The sequence below is a fragment of the Macrotis lagotis genome, chromosome 1, assembly GCF_037893015.1.
Source record: "Macrotis lagotis isolate mMagLag1 chromosome 1, bilby.v1.9.chrom.fasta, whole genome shotgun sequence".
In the NCBI taxonomy this organism is placed as follows: Eukaryota; Metazoa; Chordata; class Mammalia; order Peramelemorphia; family Peramelidae; genus Macrotis; species Macrotis lagotis.
Genome location: NC_133658.1, coordinates 573,030,943 through 573,056,086, shown reverse-complemented (window position 1 = coordinate 573,056,086; position 25,144 = coordinate 573,030,943). Strand labels below are relative to the sequence as shown.

The 25,144-nt window shown below is 34.6% G+C and overlaps 1 protein-coding gene across 5 annotated transcripts in view; it reads left to right on the top strand.

Moving 5' to 3' along the window:
- The window catches only part of GSK3B (glycogen synthase kinase 3 beta), a 288,812-nt gene that overhangs the window by 185,084 nt on the left and 78,584 nt on the right, over positions 1-25,144 (top strand). For all 5 annotated transcript variants that reach the window (XR_012474092.1, XM_074214590.1, XM_074214593.1 and 2 more), the window contains exon 7: positions 14,200-14,297. Coding sequence is in view for 4 of the 5 variants with exons in the window: in XM_074214590.1 (XP_074070691.1) it covers positions 14,200-14,297 (98 nt within the window). In the remaining variant the exon portion in view is untranslated. The remainder of the gene's footprint in view (positions 1-14,199; positions 14,298-25,144) is intronic.

The following is a 25,144-nucleotide window of genomic DNA, read 5'->3' as shown; positions in this document are numbered from 1 at the left end:
TTTTAGGGAGTTCAATAATGGCTTGTTGAATTTATTTTTCTAAGATAGGGTTGTATAGGTATTTAATCTCTTCTTCATTTAACCTGGGCAACTTATATTTTTGTAAATATTCATCCATTTCACTTAGATTGTCAAATTGGCTTAGATTTGGGCAAAATAATTTCGAATTATTACTTTAATTTCCTCCTCATTGGTGGTGAGTTTACCTTTTTCATTTATGATACTAGCAATTTGGTTTTCTTCTTTCTTTGTTTTTAATCCAATTGACCAGAGGTTTATCAATTTTATTGTTTTTTTTTCATAATACCAATTTTTGGTTTTATTTATTAATTCAATAGGGTTTTTTTGCTTTCGATTTTATTAATTTCTCCTTTAATTTTTAGAATTTCTAATTTGGTATTTAATTGAGGATTTTTGATTCGTTCTTTTTTTCTAGTTTTTTTAGTTGCATGTTTAGTTCATTGATTTCCTCTTTCTCCAATTTATTCATGTAAGCATTTAGAGCTATAATATATCCCCTGAGAGTCGCTTTGAATGAATCCCATGGGTTTTGGTATGTTGTTTCATTATTATCATTATCTAGGATAAAATGGTTAATTCTTTCTATAATTTGTTTTTTTTGGTCCACTCACTTTTTAAAAATGAGGTTATTCAGTTTCCAATTGGTTCTGGGTCTATATCTCCTTGGCCCAATATTGCATATGACTTTTATTACATTGTGATCTGAGAAAGATCTATTCACTATTTCTGGCTTTCGGCAGTTGATCATTAGGGTTTTATGTCCTAGCACATGGTCAATTTTTGTATAAGTTCCATGTACTGCAATGGAAAAAGGTATATTCCTTTCTATCCCCCTTCAGTTTCTTCCATAAGTCTACCATATCTAATGTTTCTAACAATCTATTTACCTCCTTAACTTCTTTCTTGTTTATTTTATGATTGGATTTATCTAGATCTGGGAGCAGAAGGTTGAGGTCTCCCACTAGTAGAGTTTTGCTGTCTATGTCTTCCTGTAGTTATTTCAGCTTCTCCTCTAAGAATTTGGGTGCTGTCCCACTGGGTGCATATATATTCAATATTGAAATGACTTTATTGTCTATGGTACCTTTTAGGAGGATAAAGTTTCCTTCCTTATCTCTTTTAACACTATCTATTTTTGCTGCTGCTTTGTCTGAGATAAGGATTGCTATTCCTGCTTTTTTTTACTTCAGCTGAAGCAAAATATATTTTGCTCCAACCTTTTACCTTTACTCTATATGTATCTCTCTGCTTCAAATGAGTTTCTTGTAAGCAACATATTTTCGTATTCTGGTTTTTAATCCATTCTGGTATTTGCTTATGTTTTAAGGGAGAGTTCATCCCATTCACATTCAGAGTTATGATTACTAATTCTTTATTGCCCTCCGTGCTATCTTCCCTCTGTTTGTATTTTTCCCCCTTCCCCCCTTATCCATATTCCCCAGTATTTTGTTTCTGAATACCACCCCCTTCAGTGTATTTGCCCTCCTATATCACCCCCTTCCCTTGCTTTCCCCTTTCCCTTTTCCCCTTCCCTTCCTTTTGTTATTTCCCCTTTTCCCCCCACTCCCCTTCCCTTATTCCATCCCCCCTCCCCTTTTCCCCTTTTAATACTTGAAAGGTTAGATGTTTTATAAGTTAACTGAGTATGTGTAGGTTGACTTTAAGCCAAATCTTATGAGTAGAGGATTCAGGTGTTTCTCATCTGCTCCCTTCTTCCCCTCTATTACCATAGGTTTTTTGTATCTCTTTGTGTAATGAGATTTACCCCATTCAATCCCCTCCCTCCTCCAGTCTCTTTCCTGTCACCCTTTTTAAGAAGGTAGTGTATTTTAGATCATTCTATCTAAGTCATAGAAAATTCTGCATGTCCATCCCTACTAGTTCAGTATATTCTATTGAATAGAGTCAAAATTCCTGAGATTTATTAGAGTCTATCTCCCAAGTGGGGTTAAAGCCACTTACGTTCCATTAGATGGCAGTCTCATGGATAGGTCATGAATGTCCATCATTTCTGGCTAGGTATGTTCTCTCTGTTAGATTTAAAATTCTCAGGATTTATGAGAATCTTTTTCCTAATGCTGGGATATAGCCAGTTTTAACTTACTGGATAGCATTTTTTTTTCCTTTTACCCCCCCCCCCCACCTTTTAACCTTTTCATGTGTCTCTTGAATCTCTTGTTTGATGTCCAGATTTTCTGTTTAGCTCTGGTATTTTCATCAGAAATTTTTGGAATTCTTCCATTTCGTTAAATGTCCATCTTTTTCCCTGGAAGAGAAGGCTCAGCTTTGCAGGAAAGTAGATTCTTGGCTGCATTCCAAGCTCCCTTGCTCTTTGAAATATCTTGGTCCAGGCCCTTCAATCCCTTAATGTTGATGCAGCCAGGTCCTGAGTGATCCTTACTGTGGCTCCTTGATATTTCAATTGCTTCTTTCTGGCTGCTTGCAGGATTTTCTCTTTTATCTGATAGTTCTGGAATTTGGCCACAACATTCCTTGGTGTTTTCATTTTAGGATCTCTTTCTGGTGGGATAGATGTACTCTTTTAGTAACTACTTTGCCCTCCAATTCCATGATATCAGGGCAGTTTTCCATCACTAGATCCTAATATTATAAGTCCAGCCTTTTTTTTTCCTCTTCAATGTTTTCAGGAAGTCCTATAATTTTCAGGTTGCCCCTCCTGGATCTATTCTCGAGGTCAGTGGTTTTGTTGATGGGGTATTTTACATTGTCTTCTATTTTTTCTGTTTTTTGATTTTGTTCAACTGACTCTTGCTGTCTCATGGAGTCATTACTTTCTGTAGACTCCATTCTTTTTTGGGGGGAGGAGTTTTCTTCATTAACCTTTTGCAACTCCTTTTCCAATTGGTCAGTTCCACTTTTGAAAGAGCTTTCCATTTGACTAATTGAGGTTTTGAGAGGAATTATTTTCTTTTTGCATTTGCCCAATTGAGGATCTGAGAGAATTATTCTCATTTTGTATTTGTCCAATTGATGCTGTGAGAGATTTATTCTCATTTTGTAATTGTCCAGTTGATGATCTGAGAGATTTATTCTCCTTTTGTATTTGTCGAATTGTGCTTTCTGAGGATTTGTTTTCTTGTTGCAAGGTATTACTTGTCTCTCTCAAATTTTTAAGCTCCTTCCTTATTTCTTCAAGGAAGTCTTTCTGTGCTGAAGACCAGATCGTATTCTCAGAGGTTCCAGGTCTCTCTCTGAGCTAGGGTCTTTCCCTTCCAAGAATTTTTCTATGAGTCCTCCTTTCCACTGACCCTTCTTCATTTTGCTAAGACCTGAGTTGGGGAGGGGCTGGTCTAAAGGCTTTACCCACTGAATGCAATTTCTCTGGCTGGCCAGTAGTAGGTGCTGGTTGCTTTCTCTGGAGTGTCTGTGACCTTGATTGAGGCCTTCTCCCTTTCCTTGAAGGGAAGGAGTTGGAGCAATTGAATTCTTTTGCCTTCAATCAATGGTGGGCTTTACCCTGTCCTGAGGTCATTCCTCAGCTGGGCTGGTTCTTCTGCTCACACACTTGTGCCTGAGGCTGAAGTAGTTTGGATTTGTTCTGGAAAAGGTCTGAGATATAATGGGACTCTGAGTTCCACAGACCAGAGGAGCCCCCAGGGATGGTGTCTGCAGTCTCCTGCACCAGAACTCTACCCCCAGCCCTGTCCCAAGCTTCACAGGGCACAGCACCAACACCAGTACCTCTGCTCCCTAGTTTAGTTGACTCAAGCCCCTGCCATCTAGCCCCACAGCTGATCCAGCAGGTCTGGCTCTCAGGCCCTCAGACTCCTGGTTCCAATTCAGCTGTTAATCTGGTTGATTGGGGCTGATCCTCCCACTGAGCCCAGACTCACCTGCCCAAATTCGTCCAGTGCTGCTGGGGGAGACAAAGCCTGAGGTAGATGTTCTTTCTCCTGGCTCTTCTTTCTGGGTTTTGTGGGTCAGTTTTTTTAGATTTTTCAAGGCAATTGGGGTTAAGTGGCTTGCCCAAGGCTGCATGGCTAGGTAATAAGTGTCTGAGGTCGGATTTGAACCCAGGTACTCCTGACTCCAAGGTTGGTGCTCTATTCACTGTGCCACCTAGCTGCCCCTAGATTTCTTTTAAGAAGTTTGTTTGATATGATAGATGGGGAAAGATCAGGAGGCTTTAGAACTGTGCCTGTCTTCTCTCCGCCATCTTGACCGAAAGTCTAGTGACCATTATCTTGAAAAAATTAAATAAAAGTTGTTGCTTCTCTCCACAGTCTGGTCAAATTAAAAGTGAAGTCTCCTTCATTTTCAGATCATATATAAGCTCTTTGTCTTTATACCTAATTATAATTTAAATAGACCTATTTAGAGGTAATTAGTTATTCTATTTCTTGCTTAATAAAATATTAGCTTGTTCTGACCTTTCTCCCCCCAAGTTTCCTCATATTTACTTTGAATATATTTTATATATATACACTAATGTGTGTGCATTTTGTTTGCCCAAGTGAATGTAAAACTCCTTGAAGACAGGAACTGCTTAATCTTCCTACTACTTAGCATAGTCTTGGCATAGAAGCCCTTGACAAACCTAATAGTACACTGAAATCTCAATAAACCAGAGTTCATATTACTAAAATTTTCACTTAATTTGACTTATTTTTCCTGTACTCGAATTTTGGGAATAGGGAGCAAATGGCTAGAACACTGACATGAATTTTCTAGATTATCTAGTCAAGTCAGTACAGATTACAGTCAATCTATATTTCTTTATGTGCCTGGCATTATACAATGGGAATTAAGGTGCAAAAGTTCTCAATCAATCAACAACAGCAACCAAACTAAATTTTCCATCTAATAAAACTGAAAATTGTAGCTATATTTTAATAGGTTTTTTAATCAATAAGGATTGATATAAAAACGATTTATACACGTACACTGGTTGGAGTTAGAGGACCCTGTTGACGAATATCAGGAGACAGAGATAGAAAAAGTAGCAAGGAATGCATATGAAGTCTTAATGGGAAGCAACAGAATAATAAGGTAGTGAGTCCCTGATGCTGTGAATAAATTGTGAAAGAACTGCTATTATTAAAGCTATATATTTGTGTGTGTGTGTGTGTGTATTGGATGAGGCATTGAAAGCAACAGTAAATGAGGATTCAGAAGACCTGAGTTCCTTTTCTAATTGTGCCATGAGCTTGTGTCTCTGAAGAAGTTATTTAAATAACAAAAATAATGGTAGCTTAACATTTACATAGTACTTCTTTGAAATTTATAAAGTGACTCCCCATATGTAAAATGATGTTGGATTAGATAATCTCCAGAGTCCCTTTCCTGAATGTAGTTTTAAACTTAACTTTCTTATAGTGCAACGAGCCCTGGATTTCGAATCTGAAAATTTGTGTTCGAATCTTTACTCTGCCACTTTATGTTTTTATGACTGTGGACAAATCAGTTAACATGTTTGGACCTCATTTTCCTCATTGTGAAATGAAGGAAGAACTCAAAAGATCTCTACTGTGTCTGAATCTGTGATCAGAATCACAAAATCAGAAAATTTAGTGACCTAGAACAGTGATGTCGAACTCATACAGGAATTGGTTCCTGCCCTACATATTGATTTAGAAAACAATAGTTAGCATTATCAATGTTGTATTGTGTTTTTTGCTTATTTTGTTTAGCATTTCCCAATTGCATTAATCTGTTACCCAGTGCTTTGAGAATTTTGCAGCTGTGAGTTGACATCTGATGGAGAACAGCTCCTGCTCTGTTATTCTAGTTAATTGTGCTCTGTACATTATTTCAAGCTGTTAAGTAAAAAGAGGTCTTGGTTTAGTATATCTTAACTATAAAATGATAAATGACTTGGTTTTGGTAATTTGCCTGAGTTCACAAGAATTGGTAGCTTAGAGAATTAAATATTTGATTGTCTTGATTTAAAAAAAAAAGCTTTTTTGCATTGAGTTCACGTATGATCAGTGGTTATGAGATACACCAATTCAGAAAGTGTTGGTTTATTGTATATAACTGTAATAGCTTTTAGTCGGGACCCTCAAGTATATCAGTGAACTGAAGAATTTCCATTGTTTTTGAGAATCTTTCCTCTTTTATTCTATGATTCTTATTGGCCATTTCAAAAATTTAAAGCCTTGGATTTTTCTGCTTTTCTTGCCCTTTTCTACCCCATTGTAATCCAGATTACAATAGAACTGATAGATCATCCCTAAAAATCAGTGTTGGCAGTCAAATTGTGTTTTACTAAAAACAAAAGAAAAAAAATAGATGGAGATAGCTGCTTCTATTCAGTTTCCACAGTCTTGTCTCTCCTATTCTGCCCTCTTGCCTCAATTCCTTGAAATATTATATTAAGGGAGTGGTATAAGTAGTTAGAGAAAGGTATAAAAGTTACCCTGACTATCACAATGATGTAGACCAGGTGTGTCCAACCCATGACCCACAGGCTGCATGTGACCCTCAAAGCCTGTTCATACAGATTTATTATGTCTTTTTATTATATTCATTGTTAATGTGAATTACATTGTAGTCATAAGTAAATATTAAATTCTATAAGTGAACCTTGACAAGTTTTTGTTAGGTGATGTGGCTTAGAAGAGCTCGAAGGTTGGGTACCCATTCTAGATCATCTACAAAGGTTAAGAAAAGATGAGTGTAGATAGGAAGAAAAGAGTAAGAATTTTATTGTAAAGAAAAGTAAAGTAACATAACTGACAAGGAGGCAAAAATAGGGTTATATGTCAGTAAGAAAAAAAAGACTACTTTTTAATCCATTCCTAAAACTCATGTATACACAACATGGCCAACTTAATGAATATCATTCATTGTAACATAATATAGTGTTGATACAGTCTCAAATTCATTTTATGTTTTGCTTTTGAATAGTTTTTTTTTGAACTATATTTTGTTTTCCTAATTATACTTTGCTGAATCTAATGTTAAAAATTAGTGTTTATTAGTTTAATGTGGGGAATGGGTAGAAAGTGACAAAGAGAAGCAACTTGGGACTACAAGTTTACCACAAATTACCAAGAATATTAAGATTCCAAAGAAATTATGAGAATGTTCTGCTCTGTGCATCTCCTCCTGCTCTAATCTAGAAATAACATCATGATGGTTAATTTTAATTTCCTTTAGTATAACACTTCATCTTCATGTTGCTTTCCTTGCCTCAAAAATGAATGAATGAAGAATTAATGGAAAAGCATTATATGTTAAACACTATACCAAGAACTGGAGGTACAAGTATCAAAAAATGAGGTGACTCTTTGTCCTTGAGGAGCTTAAATTCTAAGAAGGGAAGAAAGCATATTACAATAGATTTTTAAAGGGAAGATTTCAAAAATATAGACATGATATCATTGTCAGAGACTCTACAAGGAAGATGACTCAAGAAGCATGGAAACTCTTAAAAATGAAAATTTGACCATAAAAATCATTAAATATATTGGTGGGGAGACATCTAAAGATACTATTATTAATTTGAGCTTACTCAAATTAAAAAAAATTATATAACTCCTAACGTTAGAAGACTTTATCGTTTCCCTCCCTCACAATTTCACCATGAGGTAACTAATATAATTGTTTTACTTTTACAAAGAAACTGAGACTTAGAGAGGTTAAATAAATGAATTGAATTAATATTAGTTTTAAGGAACCAAGAGAAGTATCAGAATATTAAAGATGATCATATCTTGTCTTAGTTTTCAAAAATGGATAAGAAGGTTAGTGAATTTCACCCTTAGGCTAAGCAAAATTTGCTTAATGGATTATCAAGGGAAAGAAATGTTTAGAAAGTACCTGCTGTCTGTCAATCCTTGTGCTAAAAAAACTTTTTTTTTTTACAAATACCTCATCTGATCCTTGGCAGCCATTTGAGGTAGATGGCTGTTAGTATTATCATAAGATGAAGGAACTTAGGCAACAAAGGCTAAGAGCCTAGCCCAGGGTCACACAACTAGTAAGGTCTGAGACCATATTTGAACTGAAGTCTTCCTTGCTCCCTCCCTCCAGGGGAGCACTCTATCCACTGTCTCTCTTGCTGCTTCTTTTTTAAAATGGATGTTTTATGAGCATAAAGGTTTTCATTAGGGCAGCTAGGTGGCGCAGTGGGTAGAGCTCTGGCCCTGGAGTCAGGAGTACTTGAGTTCAGATCCTGCCTCAGACACTTAATAATTACCTAGCTATGTGGCCTTGGGCAAGCCACTTAACCCCATTGCCTACCAAAAAAAAAAAAAAACTAAAAAAAGTTTTTCATTAAAAACAATTTTATTTTAGTGGAAAGTACATTGACTTTGTAGACATAAGACCCAAGTTTAGATTGTAAATTTGCCTCATGTTATTCTTGTGATTCAAAAAGATAATGTTTGAAACTTAGTTTTCCTCATCTTTAAAATATGAATGATAAAAATCTCTGAGGCCTACTAAAAGTTGTGGTAAACTATTTCCTTTATGGTATGATCATTAGACAGAATTATATACAGTGTATATGTATTTCAGAGAGGCAAAATAAAAGATGGGAACTAGATGATAATACAGTTGGGGGATTAATTAAAACTGAGAAGATTTTGATTAACAGATCAGCATCAATCCATAAGTTGAGTTCTACTGGTTTCCTTAAAGGATTATTTTTTTTGTTCTATTCAAAATTGCTATATATTCAATAATATTTAAATGAAGACATTGATGATAAACTTATCAAATCAGTGGATAACACACAGTGAGAAGTCAATCATAGGATCATAGATTTAAAATTGAAAGACTTTAGATGTCATTGAGACCAACCCTCTCATTTTATTAAACTAGTAACCCACTACAAAGATGACTTGGTGACTTGGTCAGGCTTCAGTTATACTACCTACACACACGTGTGTGTATGCATGTATATGTATATTTATGTATTGTAAATGCAGTTATTATGTGTGTATGTATATGTATATGTATATGTATACATGTATATATATCTTGGCTAACTAAAAGCCCAGTCTCCTATTCACTATTACCCTACTGCCTTTTTGAGTTTGTTGCATAAAGAAAACAGCTTCAAATAGGTCTATTCTTGTTGAAACAATGTTTCACCTGGAGGGATGGGGATTCAGGGAAGCCTGGAGGGATTTAATCAGGGACAATTTGGGGCTGTCTGCAATGGAGAATACCATCTGTATCCAGGGAAAGAACTGAAGAGTTTGAACAAAGACCAAGGACTATTACCTTAAATTTAGGGGAGGGGGGCACTGATATCTTATCTGATCTTGCTATCTCTTACTTACTTGAAGCAGTAGACTAGGTAGCTATTACAATAGAATGCAGAAAGGTAATGAATGAAGGCAGTCCACATCTGTTCTGGAAAAAGCCAGGCTTCATTTGTAAATGACAAAAGAGCATACATTAGAGAAGCAATTGCAATTCAGGAGCTAAAATAAACTTCACAAGTTTCTTCCTTAAGGATATGATTTCTCTGGGCAGCTAGGTGGTGCAGTGGATAAAGCATCTGCCCTGGAGTCAGGAGTACCTGGGTTCAAATCCGACCTCAGACACTTAATAGTTACCTGGCTGTGTGGCCTTGGGCAAGCCACTTAACCCCATTGCCTTGAAAAATCTTTTTAAAAAAAGGATATGATTTCTCTCTCATCACATTCAATTTGGATTAATGTATACCATGGAAACAATGTAAAGTCTAGCAGATTGCCTTCTGTGGAGGGGTGGAGGGGGAGAGGGAAGTAAGATTAGGGGGGAAATTGTAAAACTCAAAATAAATTTAAAAAATCTTTAAAAGGAAAAAATGAATCACTATTTCAAAGCTCATAAGGTAGAATTTAATCAGAGGACCTATTGATTTGGGAGTTATTTTGTTTTATTTTAGTCAACATTTACAAGGAAAGAATATCACAGGAGTGGCTAGATACTTGTACATGTGAAGGAAAACTTGGTAGTTTCTATTGCTTACAAGCTCAACATGAGTAAAATGTTGGAAGTAGCTATCAGAAAGCCACTGAAGCCACTTTAACTGAAGCTGAGGTCCAGAATAATAGAGAGGAACATCCCTGATAACCAGTTCCAGTAGACCCCCATTTTGACTGTTATCTTTATTTTCAACACTGCATTTTAGGAGCTACATGAAGAAACTTTAACTTACCTAGGTGCATTGTGCACATTAAGCAGTGAGCCTCATAACCGCATCAAGTGATAAATATTTCGCTGGAGTAAGTTGGGCTATTTAGCAGTTTAAAATTTCATAGTACTTTAAGTTTTAGAGATAGCATTTTCATCCCAGAACACAGTAATAGTATATGTATTATAAGCATTTTACAGATGAGGAAAGGAGTTAAGTGACTTGCCTAGAGGCACATAGCTAGTAAGTGTCTGAATCTGCTTTTAAGTTCAACTCTTCCCAAATTCAAGTCAAGCATTCTTTGAAAGGTACTTCCAACCCCATTCTGAAAGTACTCACTGACATTCCTTACAAATGGTCATCTAGCTTCTGATGAATATATTGACTTGTTTACTTATCTGTCTAAATAAATTTTTTTGTCTTGTTAGAATTCTTCAGTGTAAAAACCTATATCTTATTTCCCAAGCTGACTTATTTTAATTTATAAATACAGTACTTGCTGACCAATTTAGTAGAACTATAATTTTCTAGGCCATGAGTGGAAGGGTGTTAGTTGTTTTATAGCCATCACATAGATGCTAAAAGAACATGAAATGAATCTGCATGTGTTTTCTGGGAATATACAATTTGCTAAGGAATGACATGCATCTAAACATCACCTCTACTTTATGAATTCTAAAGTTTTCCTTACTTTACCATAGTAAGATATCTTTAGTATATAAAGTATATAAATGACTTTTTTCTACCAGAGAGTTATTAGGGGCAAAAACATTTTTAATGAAATTTAGTAATTTAGGTCATAACAGGTTAAAATTGTGAGTAAAGAAGTACGAAAATTACTTAAGCATTTACTAATTAGCTCTTCATCCTATATCATCCTCAAATGTGGTATTGACTTCAATTGCCATAAATTGTGAATTGTTCAGAAGTGTATTTTAGCTCCAGAATTGCAATTGCTTCTCTGATGTATGCTCTTTTATCATTTACAAATGAAGCCTGGCTTCTTCCAGAACAGATGTGGATTGCCTTCATTCATTACCTTTCTCCATTCTATTGTAATAGCTAACTAGTCTACTGCTTCAAAGCTCTTTCTACTGCATTCTATCCTCCAAGTGATTTTTCTAAAACTCATATCATTTTTTTACAAAGGGCTCCATAGTTTAATGTTAATACTTTCCTCTGATGTTGCCTCCATTTTATCCTATAAATATCTTGTTTGAGCAGTTTGTTTGCATGTTTTTTCTCCCAATAGAATGTGTTCTCTTTGAGGACAAAGGAGGACTTTTATATCAGCATAGAACCTGGCACATAATAGTTACTTAATAAATTGCTTGTTGACTTGACAATTGAAACCCTGGGTATATCAAAATTTCAGAATTGATTTCTAGTGAGTCATTATTATTTTAAGCTAGGTAAAATCAGAATATTATTTTTTAAATGTTTTTCATGTCATTTACTTAACAAAATAATGAAAATGGAAAGTGTTTAACAAAAATGTCATAAATACCAACCATACTAATTTGGTCCAGAAATTAAAACCATTGTAAATTATTTGCCCCAACAAAGAGATTAAAAAGGCGCTGAAAGTGCCTTAATCAGTAGATATTTGACTTAACTTGCCAAATGGAGACAAAAGACAAAATCAGATTTATTCCATAAATTCTTCTCCATAAACTCTTGTGAAGGATGTTGAACTGATTACCAGCAGATATGTGTTTAAAGAATGTTTGGCAAAAAATTCAATTTAGTAAAAAATTCCCAAGAATATTCAAAGATAAAAATGGAAGGAGGTCTACTACAAACAGAAGAAAAATATAAATGATTTCAGGTTAACATTTCAACAAACTCTTCATCAAGGATAAAAGAAGTACCTCAGTTGAATACTAATTAGAATCCTTGAGATATTTATGAAATGTGTAATGGAAAGGATATTAAAGAAAAGAGAAAAGAAAAAGTAGCCAAATTAAACCAAGTATTTATTTACAGAAGATTCCTATTAGAATTAACACTGTTATGAGAATATTAAAAGACTCAAATCCAAGATATCTGAGGAAAGGGAAGCAGGAGAAAAAAATCAAAAGGGCTGAGAACATCAGCAACTATCAACCTACATGCCTACTAGCCTATCCAAAACCTGTATGAGTCATCTGTACAAAAAACTGAGGACATCCTCAGAAAATTCATTAGTCATGTTTACAACTGATATAAAAATAATGGACCATATCTTTTTTTATGTTGTTTACTTGTGTTTGACTCTGCATGACTTTCTGGACTTTTGTCCATAGGATTTTCTTAGCAAAGATACTGGAATGGTTTGACATTTTCTTCTCTAGCACATTTTTACTATCTCACAATTAGCAAAACTAAGAATATAAGAACCCATAGGGCTTAATTTTTCTCTATTAGTAACAATTTATTTGACTTCTCACAATTTATTTTCCAAACTCTTGGAAAAAAAGTTGATTTCCATCCATCTAGATGATGATGATGATGATGATGATGATGATGATGATGATGATGATAGAAACAATTCTATTCCAAAACTCTCTAATAATAAACAACTGATGGTACTTTTTTGTGAAATCTATTATGGAGAAGAATCCCTAGGGTCCAAGTTGAACAGGGTTTCCTATTGTTCTTGTGCTAATTGCGTCACCACTCTTCCCTCACTTCTTAAAAGAGATCTGTAATCACTCAAAAGGAGTTTGGCTCATTTATCTGGGAAAGAAAAAGTGGATGAAGAATGTATAATGCTTAGATTTCAAAATTCATTTGGATGAGCACCCTACACAAAACGGGCTTGAAGTTAAGCAAGAAGAGGAAGACATTGGTTGAATTTCTTCCATGAAATTGCCAGGTTTTTTATTGACCTCAAAAGGCTTCTCATAAAATCAAAGACTTAATGTTTTAATGATGATTTCTAGAACACCCTTGCCTCTAAAAAATTAAGATCAATGTCAGTATACAGTGAGTGTTGACAGACTGCAACATATAATCAGTGAGCACCTTTGAAAAACAGGAGTAAAGGATATCATCTAGGAATAGAATTGCAAAAAGAGCAAATGTGCTAGTTATGTGGCAAGAACAAGAAATGACAGATGAGCAGCCAGAGTCCTCCCATGATACCCTCCTAATGTTGGAAGAAAGACTCCTAACACATTGAATGCTCCCATTTATTGGCAAACTTCTGTGAAATAATGGGCATGGGTAGGCCTGGAGGGTTTGAAACCTACTTGGGAGAGGAAACCTCCCAAATTGATGAGATCTCAGTATTTGAGAGTGTTTAAACCCCCCCAAAAAAAAACTGTAATTGTTGAAACAATATTGAATTTCAGTCTTACCGTTGCTATCATGACTTCTCATTCCATTGCTAGAATTTCAAGATGGATTAGGAATATCTAGAAATAGTACTCCCTTTTATTCTGATCAATCAAGTACTTTCCTGTCACTTCTCTGCTATTTAAACCATAGACATAGATTCTCTTATTTGATCTTTCAAGGGAATTTGTATGGTTTAAATTTTAGATTTAAATAGGAATTATTTTAGGCAGATGGAATCCATATACTCATATCCTCATTATCTAATCTTTGACATTTGTATTGTTTAATCATCATTTAAATATCTATGAATTCTACGGTTGCTTAACTCATCATTCCTGTCAACGTTTTAAAGTCAAATATTTTTTCTCAAAATTGAGATTAGATACACTTGCAACTGGATGCTTCCTATTATAGATGCTGCCTCATGCTCCTATCTAGCTTAACATAGATTTCACATTTAATACCAATTATTGATCTAGTAAGCAGCTAATATTTCTTCCATTATATCTGTATATTTGTTTGGTTAGCTAGCCCAAATCATGTTAACATGATTAAATTGTTACAGTTTCATTATTTTTAATTGTCTAAGCTTCTTATATAGTGAATTTAATACTCCAGAGCATACTTATTTGAAGAATGTTAGGTTTTCCTAGTTTGAAATATAATTTTTGTGATAAAAGTAGAAATAACAAATAACTATCATGTTTTGATACAATTTAACGGAAATACCATAATGAACCCTTATTTCTTTTCCTTTTTAGATGTATGGTCTGCAGGATGTGTATTGGCTGAGCTGTTGCTAGGACAACCAATCTTTCCAGGGGACAGTGGTGTGGATCAGTTGGTGGAAATCATCAAGGTTGGCACTTAAATGGGATTGTAGAACTTTTGAGGTGAAAGAGATGTTAGCACTGATGTTGTTGACAAACTTCAGCTTTTTATAGAAAAGGAAACAGATACAGATTAAGTAACTTAACCAGAACCATGGAACTTGCAAGTGGGAGTCTTGGGACAAGTTCCTCTGAATTTCCACTGAGGCTAAAATAATTTGTTTGGGAGATCTAAGGCAATAAAATGGGCATTTAATGTGCTTTTTTTTTTAATTAAAGATCCTATATTGAAATGATCTTGAATTTTTCAACATGAATCATTGGGATTTTTGGGAATTTCTGCCTCCCACCCTTGTATGCCATTGCAATTTGACAAACATTTATTGAGCACCTACTGTATGGTGGATGCTGTGGTAGGTGCTAAGGATAAGAACATTAAAACACAACAGTTCATGCTGTCAAGAAGTTTAAATTTGGGGGGGGGGGGTGATTGGAACATGTACTTAGCAAAATAAATACAAAATAATTGCAATGAAATTTTTGGATAGAGGAATTAATAACTGGGGGGGTGGGGAATCAGGATCAAACTCAGAACAGACTGCATCTGGCCTTGAAGAAAACCACAGTTTACTTGAGTTGGAGGTAAGAAGTGACAATATAAATTTGAGATAAATTTATAAAGGTATAAAAATTGAGGAAATGGAATTTTGGATGAAAGTAAAGTATGTTTAAAAAGTATAATATGAAATCTGCCTGAAGAGGTAAACAAGAGCCAGATTGTGAAAGGTTTTAAAAAGTGGACATGTTATGCTCAAGGAATCAGAATAATTAATTTTGTCAAACTGATCCAGCTCCTTAGAAATATTATTTCATTTAATTAAAAATAAATCTATATTCTCATGTCATAGACAGAGTAGTAAGAATAGTTAATTGCAAAAAAAGAAATAGAAGAATCCCATGAAGTAAAATCAACTCCTACGCAGTTCCCCAACCCCCAAATCTTACTTCATAGGCCAGTCACAATGAGCAAAAGCAACCTTGCAAATTTTTGCTCCATGGAAGTTTCTATAAGGTACCCTATATTTTGTCTCAACTTCAACCTCTCCTACATTACAAGAGACAACAGGCACTAAGTGTATCAGGCCATTAGAAAGGGAGGGAAGGACAACTGGATCAGGAAAATAATATATGATTGCAACATAGGACAATGTAGAACCAGCTAGAGGAGAACAGTTTTCATGACTAAAAGAAAGGAGACAAGGAACCCAGCTGGTCTAAGACTCTTTTTACCATAAAGTTTAATTTGGGCAGGAATCCACCCATTGGCATCCTGCATACTCTATCTACAGGGACTCATCCACCATGGGTGGGCTGATATCCTACATCCCCATCATAGGAGTGTGAGTACCTCAAACTTTGAGGGGCAGGTTGGTTGTCTGTTTCAGAGGAAAAGGAGATATTAAAAAATGAGTAAATTAATCAGATACAAGCAACTCTGAATATCTGAGAGACTAAAAGGCCAAGAGCATGATTAAAACTTAGCTCTAAAGCTGATAATACAATGAAGGTTCATAAAGAGAAGCAAGAATGAATAAAACCTTTGGCCAAAACATAATTTAAAAATATTATAGTATGGAGGGAAACTGAACAAAAATCCATCCAAAAAAGAGGTTCTGGAGACTTCCCAGAAATCGGAGAACATCAAGAAACTCCAGAATGGTTCAAAAAATGAAATATAAAAGATTTTAGAAATAAAATTACTTTAGAAATCAGAGTTCTCAATAGAGCATTAAAAAAACCCCTAAAAAGTAGTAGACTCCAAGAGAAAGAATAATAAAATTGAAATATAATTATCCAAAAAATGGAATATAATTTGGTAGAACAGAAGCAAAAGATAACAGTTTTAAAAGAATATATATGATTTCTGTATACATAAAAGTAATTTCTAACATGCTTCATAGTAAAAATGTAAGGATTTATTAGTGCTTCAATGAGCATTACATGTCAAAAATCTAGAAAGTACTAGTCTATCAATTCTACATGTTACTGAGAACATCTTCATACTTTAAACATAAAATCATGTAGTAGTTAAATTTTGCAATTTTTAATAAGAATCAAATTTTTCCAATTACCCATATATTCAATTTGAATAACTCAGAATTTTCCACAGTCATGAGAGTTTAGAAAAGGGTATAATAATATGCTTCAAAAAAGGAAAGAAGCTCAAGCAGCAGCCCAGAGTAATATATCTTAAAAATCTGAGTGGACACTGGGGGGAGGGGGGATGATGTATGCAAAAAAGAGGGTTTTGATGCTTTTCTGATGAGGTAGAAAGAGAGGGATGGACAGTAGACCACATGGGTAAACAGCATATTTGATTTGCAAACACTCCCAAGTTAAGAGAAAGAAAATAAGATAAATATACAAATGAATCCTAAATTATCAAGTCTCTTGTGTTAATTTTAGAATATTTTTAATGTGAATTGAATATTGAAAGAAAGTACTAGAAAGAATTATCATGGAGGCATGATAGATCTGATCTGGATTTAGTCATACATGGTTGTAGGTACAACATAGAAACAGATAGAATAACCTAATTTTGATATTGGTATCAAGATTGTGGGGATAGGAATAGACATCATGATGCTTGACATCGAGTGGCTCCTACCATGTTACACTGCTTCTATTTGATGTTGCATCCTTCATGAATTGATACTTTTTTTTAATGTTCCTTTCTCATCTATTTTCCCCAGTTGAGTCACAAGGACTTAGATATTATTCCTTTTGATTTATGCTCCTTTATCACCTTTTAGTTTAATGGTCTAGTGACTTGCATACATTTTATAGGTATGACTTTTATGAATTGATATTTTTTAAGAGTTTAGTGTAGCAAATAAAACAAAGATGGAATAAATGTATATAAAACAACATTAACTGAAGTATAAGAGGAAAATCAAATTTGCCACTCATAAATAATTTGAAAATTAGATCAGACCTGGCAGACATCAGTGACTTCATGAGATAACATTAGATATTAGAACAAAGATGAAAGCTTGAAAATATCAGAAAGTTTAAGATATTTCCTATCAAAAACATTTGACTAAAAGGAAGAGGTCAGTGAGATACTCTAAGAATTATCAGGCAATGGGACAGTGAATAGAGTACTGGACTTGATGTCAATAAATTGAAATTCTGCTTCAGTCACCAACTTGTTTTGTAGCCTTGTACAACTCATTCAACCTCTCAGTTTTGGCTACTTCATTTATGAAATGGGAATAACAATAATAAAAATAATGCATCCCACTCCCCAGAATTGTTGTGAAGATCAAATGAAATGATATATAAAAAACTTTGTAAACTTTAAAATAGGATATAAATTGTTACTCTTATTAAAAATAATTCTTGTTGTTTTTATTTGAAAACCTTGCCCATAAAACAACTTAGATTCCTTATTTCAAAAATTCTCCAATGAAAATGAGACCTCCAGAAAGCAAATTAAAAAACAAAGATTTCACTGCACGTAAAAGAAACTCAAAAGCAACAATTTTCAGTAATGACATGGCCAAATCCAGAGCTTCTAAATCAAGGGCCGGGGGGGGGGGGGGGATTGGAAGGCAGAAAGAGTTCAAGTACCAAGAGAGCAACAATCAGGATAACACATCTGATACCTATCTGTGTGACCTTGGCAAGTCACTTAACCCCACTGCCTGGCAAAATTGAGAGAGAGAGAGAGAACGAACGAGAACGAACTTAGAAAGTAAAGTAATTGAAAAGGACTGCAATAATTACTAAAGTCTCTGTCCTGAATTCTGTCTTCAAGAGTCATTAGAATCGCAAGGTTGTTTTGAAATTTAACTTGAGAAAATAATAGAATAGAATTTTAATCAACCTTGAAGCATAATACATGTATTTATATGTATAAATGTTAGTTATTAGCATTATTTAATTAATTAATATTGCTGAAATATGGAAGTCATTTTATTACATTTTGATATTCTTAAGAGAAGAAAAAGAAGAAAGGAAAAAGGAATTCAGTATGAAAGAAAGAGGGAAGATGGGAATAGAATTTGTTATTTCACATAATCATGGTGTTTGAGATGCAGACTATACAAACATGGAGGAGATAGGTAGCAGAATATGCATGAGCCTTCCTTTTATCTGAACTAAGCAAAGAAGCAAATACACAAATATATGCTCAGAGTTTGATGTAGAAATATATTAAACTACAGGAAGTTGATTAAAGAGAGGAGGATTAAGAATGATAAGGAATAGTTTCAGGGCAGGAATCTTCAAAAGACATTCCTTATTTGGAGTGTTAACCTACAGTGAAGAATAAAAGGAAATAAAGGGTAAGAACTTATAATAAGAGAAAAAGAAAAAATATAGAGAAATGGGAAACATACTGCACCAAATATAAACATCTTATCTCCATATCTTCTTCATAACTGTACGTTAATAAAATGAATCCTTAAATAAAATAGAAGATAGAAAAAATGTTTTAAAAAATGGAATGCAGCCATATATTATTCATAGGAAACACAGTTAAAGCAGAAAATTCTACGTAGAGTTAAAATAGGGAGCTAAAGCAAAATCTGTTAAGCTTCAGATGAACTCAGAAAAGCAAGAGTAGCAATCATCATCTCAGATCAAGTAGTAAAAATGGATATGATTAAAGAGAAAGAAACTTGGGCAGCTAGGTGGTGCAGTGGATAGAACACTGACCTTGGAGTCAGGAGTACTTGAGTTCAAATTTGGCCTCAGACACTTAATATTTACCTAGCTGTGTGGCCTTGGGCAAGCCATTTAACCCCATTGCCTTGCAAAAAAAAAAAAAATGACATTGTATCAATAATGAGTGAGCCTTCTTCCTCATTTTCTCGACATTATAAGACTGCTAGCAGAACTCTTAATCCAACCTTTCATTCAAGCTTCTTGTCCTCTTCACATCATCCTATTCCTTGATAACAACTTTTATTCCAGTTCTTTGGGATTCCTTGATGCTTGTATGTTACAGCCAAGTCACATCCCCCATGTGTGCTTCTCCATTGGCCTCTATGCAGTGCTCATTTTTAAATCTTTAAATATTTTGTATTCCATGTTGATAACAATGTTGATGTTTTTTAAATTGACCTTTGCTTTCATGGGATGTTTGTGGTCATTAAGGAGCTTAATAGTTTCCTGAAGACAATCTGTCCTCTTCTCCTTTCTGCCTGTTCTCCTCCTTTTCCACTGAGTTCAGTTTGTCATCCAGCTGCAGCTTCTGTTCCAGATTATACATATTCTTGGACTTAGTCAATGGAGTATCAATTTAAATGTGTTTTAAAATCTGAACAAAAGAGTTTCTTTGTCCCCTTAATCTTTACTGTGTAAATGACCAGGCCAAACTCTAGGAGGTCCTTGCAGTTATGCAGTATATTGCATTCTACTCAAGAGTCTTTGGTGTATAGAAACATCTGAAGGAACTCACCATTTACTGAAGACTGGTAATTGCTTCATGTTCAGATTAGAATGAAATGAGATAGTTGTGGATCATCTAAGAGTTAAAGATTTACTTAGACCCAATAGGCAGATGATATTTAGCAGAGGATTCAGTTAGGGGAATTTTCCCTGACTTTATGCTGGTGATACATTCAGAAACCAATAGGAAGAGAGTCATAATTTACCTTCTGAACTAGTATACTTAGACTACCATAAGACTATGTCAGTGATCTGAGTCCTACTTCCTTCAACCAATTAAGCCTTGAGGATGATTTCAATAACTGTTAAGAAAAAATTAACCTATCCTGTATAGAAGATAATTCTGCTTCCAAATCCCATCTCTTGATGACATGGTTCTAGAGGTCTTCTTTAAATTCTTCTTAGTATTAAATTATTTTATTTTATTTTATTTTTAATTTTAAAGATTTTATTTATTTTGAAGTTTACAATTTTCCTCCTAATCTTGCTTCCCTCCCCCACCCCCCACAGAAGGCAGTCTGTTAGTCTTTGCATTGTTTCTATGGTATACATTGATCTAAGTTGAATGTGATGAGAGAGAAAGCATATCCTTAAGGACGAAAAATAAAGTATAAGAGATTGCAAAATTACATAATAAGATAACAATTTTCACTTCACCTAAAGCAAAATGTACTTTACCTCCCACCTTTTACTTTTACTCTGTATGTATCTCTCTGCTTCAAATGAGTTTCTTGTAAGCAGCATATTGTAGGATTCTGGTTTTTAATCCTCTCTGCTATTCGCTTACGTTTTAAGGGAGAGTTCATCCCATTCACATCCAAAGTTATAATTACTAACTCTTCATTGCCCTCCATGCTATCTTCCCTTTGTTTGTATTTTTCTCCTTTTTCCCCTTTATTCCCCAGTATTTTGTTTCTGAATATCACCACCTTCAGTGTGTTTGCCTTCCAATATCAACCCCCTCTCCTTTCTTCTTTTCCCCTTCCTCCTTCCCTTCCTTCTGTTAACCCTTTTCCTCCCCCTTCCCCTTTTCCTCTTTTAATACTTGGAAGGTAAGATAAGTTTCTTAACTGAGTATGTGTGTAAATTAACTTTAAGCCAAGTCTGATGAGGAGATTCAGGTGGTTCTAACCTCCTCCTTTCTTCCTGTCTATTGCAATAGGTCTTTTGTATCTCTTAATATAATGTGATTTACCCCATTCAGTCTCCTCCATCCTCCCATCTCATTACTGTCCCCCTTTTTTAAGGAGATATTGTTTTTAAATCATTCTGAGTCACAGAAAAGTTGAGTGTCCATCGCTTATTCTAACAGAGTTACAATTCTCGAGAGCTATGAGAACCTTTCTCCCAAGTGGATATATAGCCAGTTTTATCTTATTGGATAGCAGTCTCATGGATAAGTCATGAGTGTCCATCACTTCTGGCTAAACATATTCTCTGTAATAGAGTTACAGTTCTCAAGAGTTATGAGAATGTTTCTTCCAAGTGGGGATATAGCCAGTTTCATCTTACTGCATAGCAGGGTTTTTTAACCTTTTCATGTGTCTCTTGAGCCTCCTGTTTGATGTCCAGATTTTCTATCTAGCTCTGGTCTTTTTATCAGGAAATGTTGGAAATCCCCCCAGTTCATTAAATGTCCATCTTTTCCCCTGGAAGAGAAGGCTCAATTTTGCCAGATAGTGGATTCTTGGCTGCATTCCAAGCTCCCTTGCTCTTTGGAATATATCATTCCAGGCCCTTCGATCCCTTGATGTTGATGCAGCCAGGTCCTGTGTAATCCTTACTGTGGTTCCTTGGTATTTAAATTGTTTCTGGCTACTTGCAGGATTTTCTCTTTTATGTGATAGTTCTGGAATTTGGCCACAACATTTCTTGGTGTTTTCATTTTAGGTTCTCTTTCTGGAGGGGATCGAGGTATTCTTTCAAGAGCTATTTTGCCCACTGGTTCCATGATATCAGGGCAGTTGTCCCTGTGCCGACCTTCTGGTCTCCTTTCCAGGTTCATTCACGTTCCCCTGAGACAGACCTTGTTAGGTGTTCATCTCCTAGTTTCTTTTTTCTGGGTTTTGTTGATGGAGTTTCTGTTAGGAGGTTTCTTTCATGTTATTTTTGAGAGGACACAGGGAGTGCTTAGTGCCTGTCTTCTCTCCGCCATCTTGAATATTATTTTAGATCCATTTATGGACAACTCAGATTTTGGGGATGGAAGAAGGCTGGCATTGGTTATAGTGGAGGGAAAAAAGGTAAAAACTAAGACAAAAAGCAAACAAACAAAAAAACCAGTATTAACAACCAAAAACAAAATTCTCTGGTTTTACCTATCTTGAGAAGGATCAAATCCTGGATCTTAACAGTCCAACCTTTGTAATTATAAATTCAGTTCTGTGTGGATATTCTAGTAAAAAAAGCAACACCAGTACCATCAGAGCAATGGCAGTTAATGATACTTCCAGCACAATCATTGATCCTCATTATGGATCTGGATTTTCTACACTAAGGAAGCTAATAAAGGAAATCATCCTTACCTGCTTCTCAGTGATCTGTCCTAGTGCCAAGGTTAATTGAAAGTAACCCTATAGAAAGTGTCTTTGCTATTCAGCATTCCCTTGTGAGTATGGGTAATAATACAAAATCTTTGTAACTTTTAGAGGTGTGCATGCATGTGTACACACACACACACACCTTCAAAGAGGACTAAAAAGTCAGTTTCACCTGCCCACCAGTCCAGAAATCAAGCTGCCTCCCACTACCACATTGTCTGTGCTCTTAGAAGTTCTCCTTCAATGACTTCCAACACACTATATTGGCAGCATTGTAAAAAGGCCACATAAGGTCACAATTGGTTATACTTTGCTGTTCTTCATGACAATATCCTTCCACTGAGGGATTCCCTGACACTGACTTTACGAGGCCAGGTATTACCTTCATCTGCTTGGGCCTGAATATTAGCTTTATGTGTTAGTCTGAGTGCTACTATTTTAGCCCTTGTTGACTCTGCCCTTGCTGCCACTAGTGATACCTCTGGGTAGACAGCTTTCTGATCCTGGGCCCCATTTCATAACTTCCCCTTATGTACCACTCACTGGAATTCCTAAAGAGGAAATTAAAATTCAAAGGAGTGAGAATGGAAACTGTTTCTCCTTTTAAAATTTTCAAGTAGCGTCTTTATGCCCTCCTATCTCACCCCAACATAGCACTTGAGGTGCTTTTGATACATTTGTCCATTGCTAAAATTCCAGAAAAGTCTCTGAGCTCAGAAAGAGCTGTTGTATTGGGAAGGGAAATTTATTATTATTATTATTATTATTATTATTATTATTATTATTAATAATAATAAAAAATTCCCATTATATGGAATCTTCCATATCTAGCCCCCCTCTCCCCCCACATACACAGTTCTACAAAAGAACCAGAGGGTGGATTTCTTTTTTCTCTCCAACTTTTTTAACATTTTTATTTAAAGAGTTCCAAATTCAAATCTCCCCCATTCTCTGAGATGATAAACAATGGGCATCTTTGGGTTGCTAGGGGAGTTTCTTTAATAGGGAAGAAAGGATTTCCATCAGTCCAATAATATCACTTTGCTGTCTTAGTGCATCTGAGAGCATTGTCTAGAGTGGAGATATAGGCTATAAATAGGTGCTTATGTAAAACATATACAAATTAGTCATTTTGTATAAGACTTGAATAAAAAATGAATGAAAGTAAAAATAACATGCTTCAGTTAGTATTGTCATTATCAATTCTTTCTCTGGATAATGGATAGTATGCTTTATCATGGTTTTGGATCATTGTATCAATGAGAATAGCTTAATCTTTCACAGTTCTTCATCAAACAATTATTACTGAACACAACATTCTTCTGGTTCTGTTCACTTCCCTATGCATCAGTTTATATGAGTCTTTCCAGTTTTCCAGGCTTTTTAAAAATCATCCATTTATCATTTCTTGTATATTTCCATTAGTCATATACTACAGCTAATCAAAATTATCTATTTTACATTTTTTAACGTTCTCCATATCTTCTTTGGTCCTAAATTCTTCCCTTCTCCATAAATCTCACAGATAAGCTATTCTATGCTTTCTTAATTTGCTTTATGATATCACTCTTTATGTGTAAATCATGTACCCATTTTGACCTTGATTTGTTATATGATGTGATATATTGTTTATACCTATTTTCTCCCCTACTGTTTTCCAGTTTGTCCATCAGGTTTTGTCAAATAATGAGTTTTTAATCTAAGCTTTTATTATAATACTAGATTATTGTGGTCATTTACTAAATATAATTTGTACTTACTCTGTTCCACTGATCCACCCTTCTTTATTTCTAGTACCAGATTATTTTGATAATTACTGCTTTATAATACAGTTTGTGATCTGGTATAGCTAGAAAACTTTCTTCTCATTTTTTTTCCATCGATTCCCTTGATATCCTTGAGATTTTCTTTTAGATGAATTTTGTTGTTATTTTTACTAGCTTTGAAATCATTTTTGATAGTTTTCTTAGTATGGTACTGAATAGACTAATTTAGATAAAATTATCATTTTTATCATGTTGGCTCAGCCTACCCATGAGCAATTACTATTTTCCCAAGTATTTAGCTATGACTTTTTCTCTCTATCTTTTACTACTGGACTTTGTTGGTTTTATGTATATATGCCGATGATTTATATGGGTTTATTTTGTATCCTGTAACTTTCCTAAAGTTATTAATAATTTCAAGTAATATTTTGTTGATTCTCTAGGATATTCTAAGTATATCATATCTTCTGCAACAGTGTTTGATTTGTTTCTTCATTGCCTATTCTAATTCCTTTAATTTCCTTTTCTTCTCTTATTGATATAGCTAATGTTTCTAGTATAATATTTTAAAAATAGAGGTAATAATGGACATCTTTGCCTCATACCAATTATATTGGAAAGTCTTCTAGCTTTTATACCTATTACAAATAATGCTTGCTAGTGGTTTTAAATAAATATTCCTTATCATTTTAAGTTAAGCTCCATTTACTCCTATACACTCTAGTTTTGTTTTGTTTGGGGTTCTTTTTTATTTTATATTTTTCAATAGAAATGGATGTTGTATTTTGTCATAGGCATTTTTCAGCATCTATTGAAAATCATATCGTTCCTGTTGGTTTTCTTATTGGTGTGATCAGTTATGCTGATAGTTTCTCTAACATTGAACTAACTATGCATTTGTAGAAGACATGTAAGATCCTTTTATATGTTGCTGTAATCTCTTTGCTAGTGTTTTATTTAAAGTTTTTGCATAGATGTTCATTAAGAAAATGACCTCTAATTTTTTCCTCTGTTTTGACTTTTCTTGGTATGGGTATTATTTGTGTGGTCAAGGAAATTTTTTGGGATTCCTTCACCTATTTTTCCAAATAGTTTATATCATATTTTTTATTT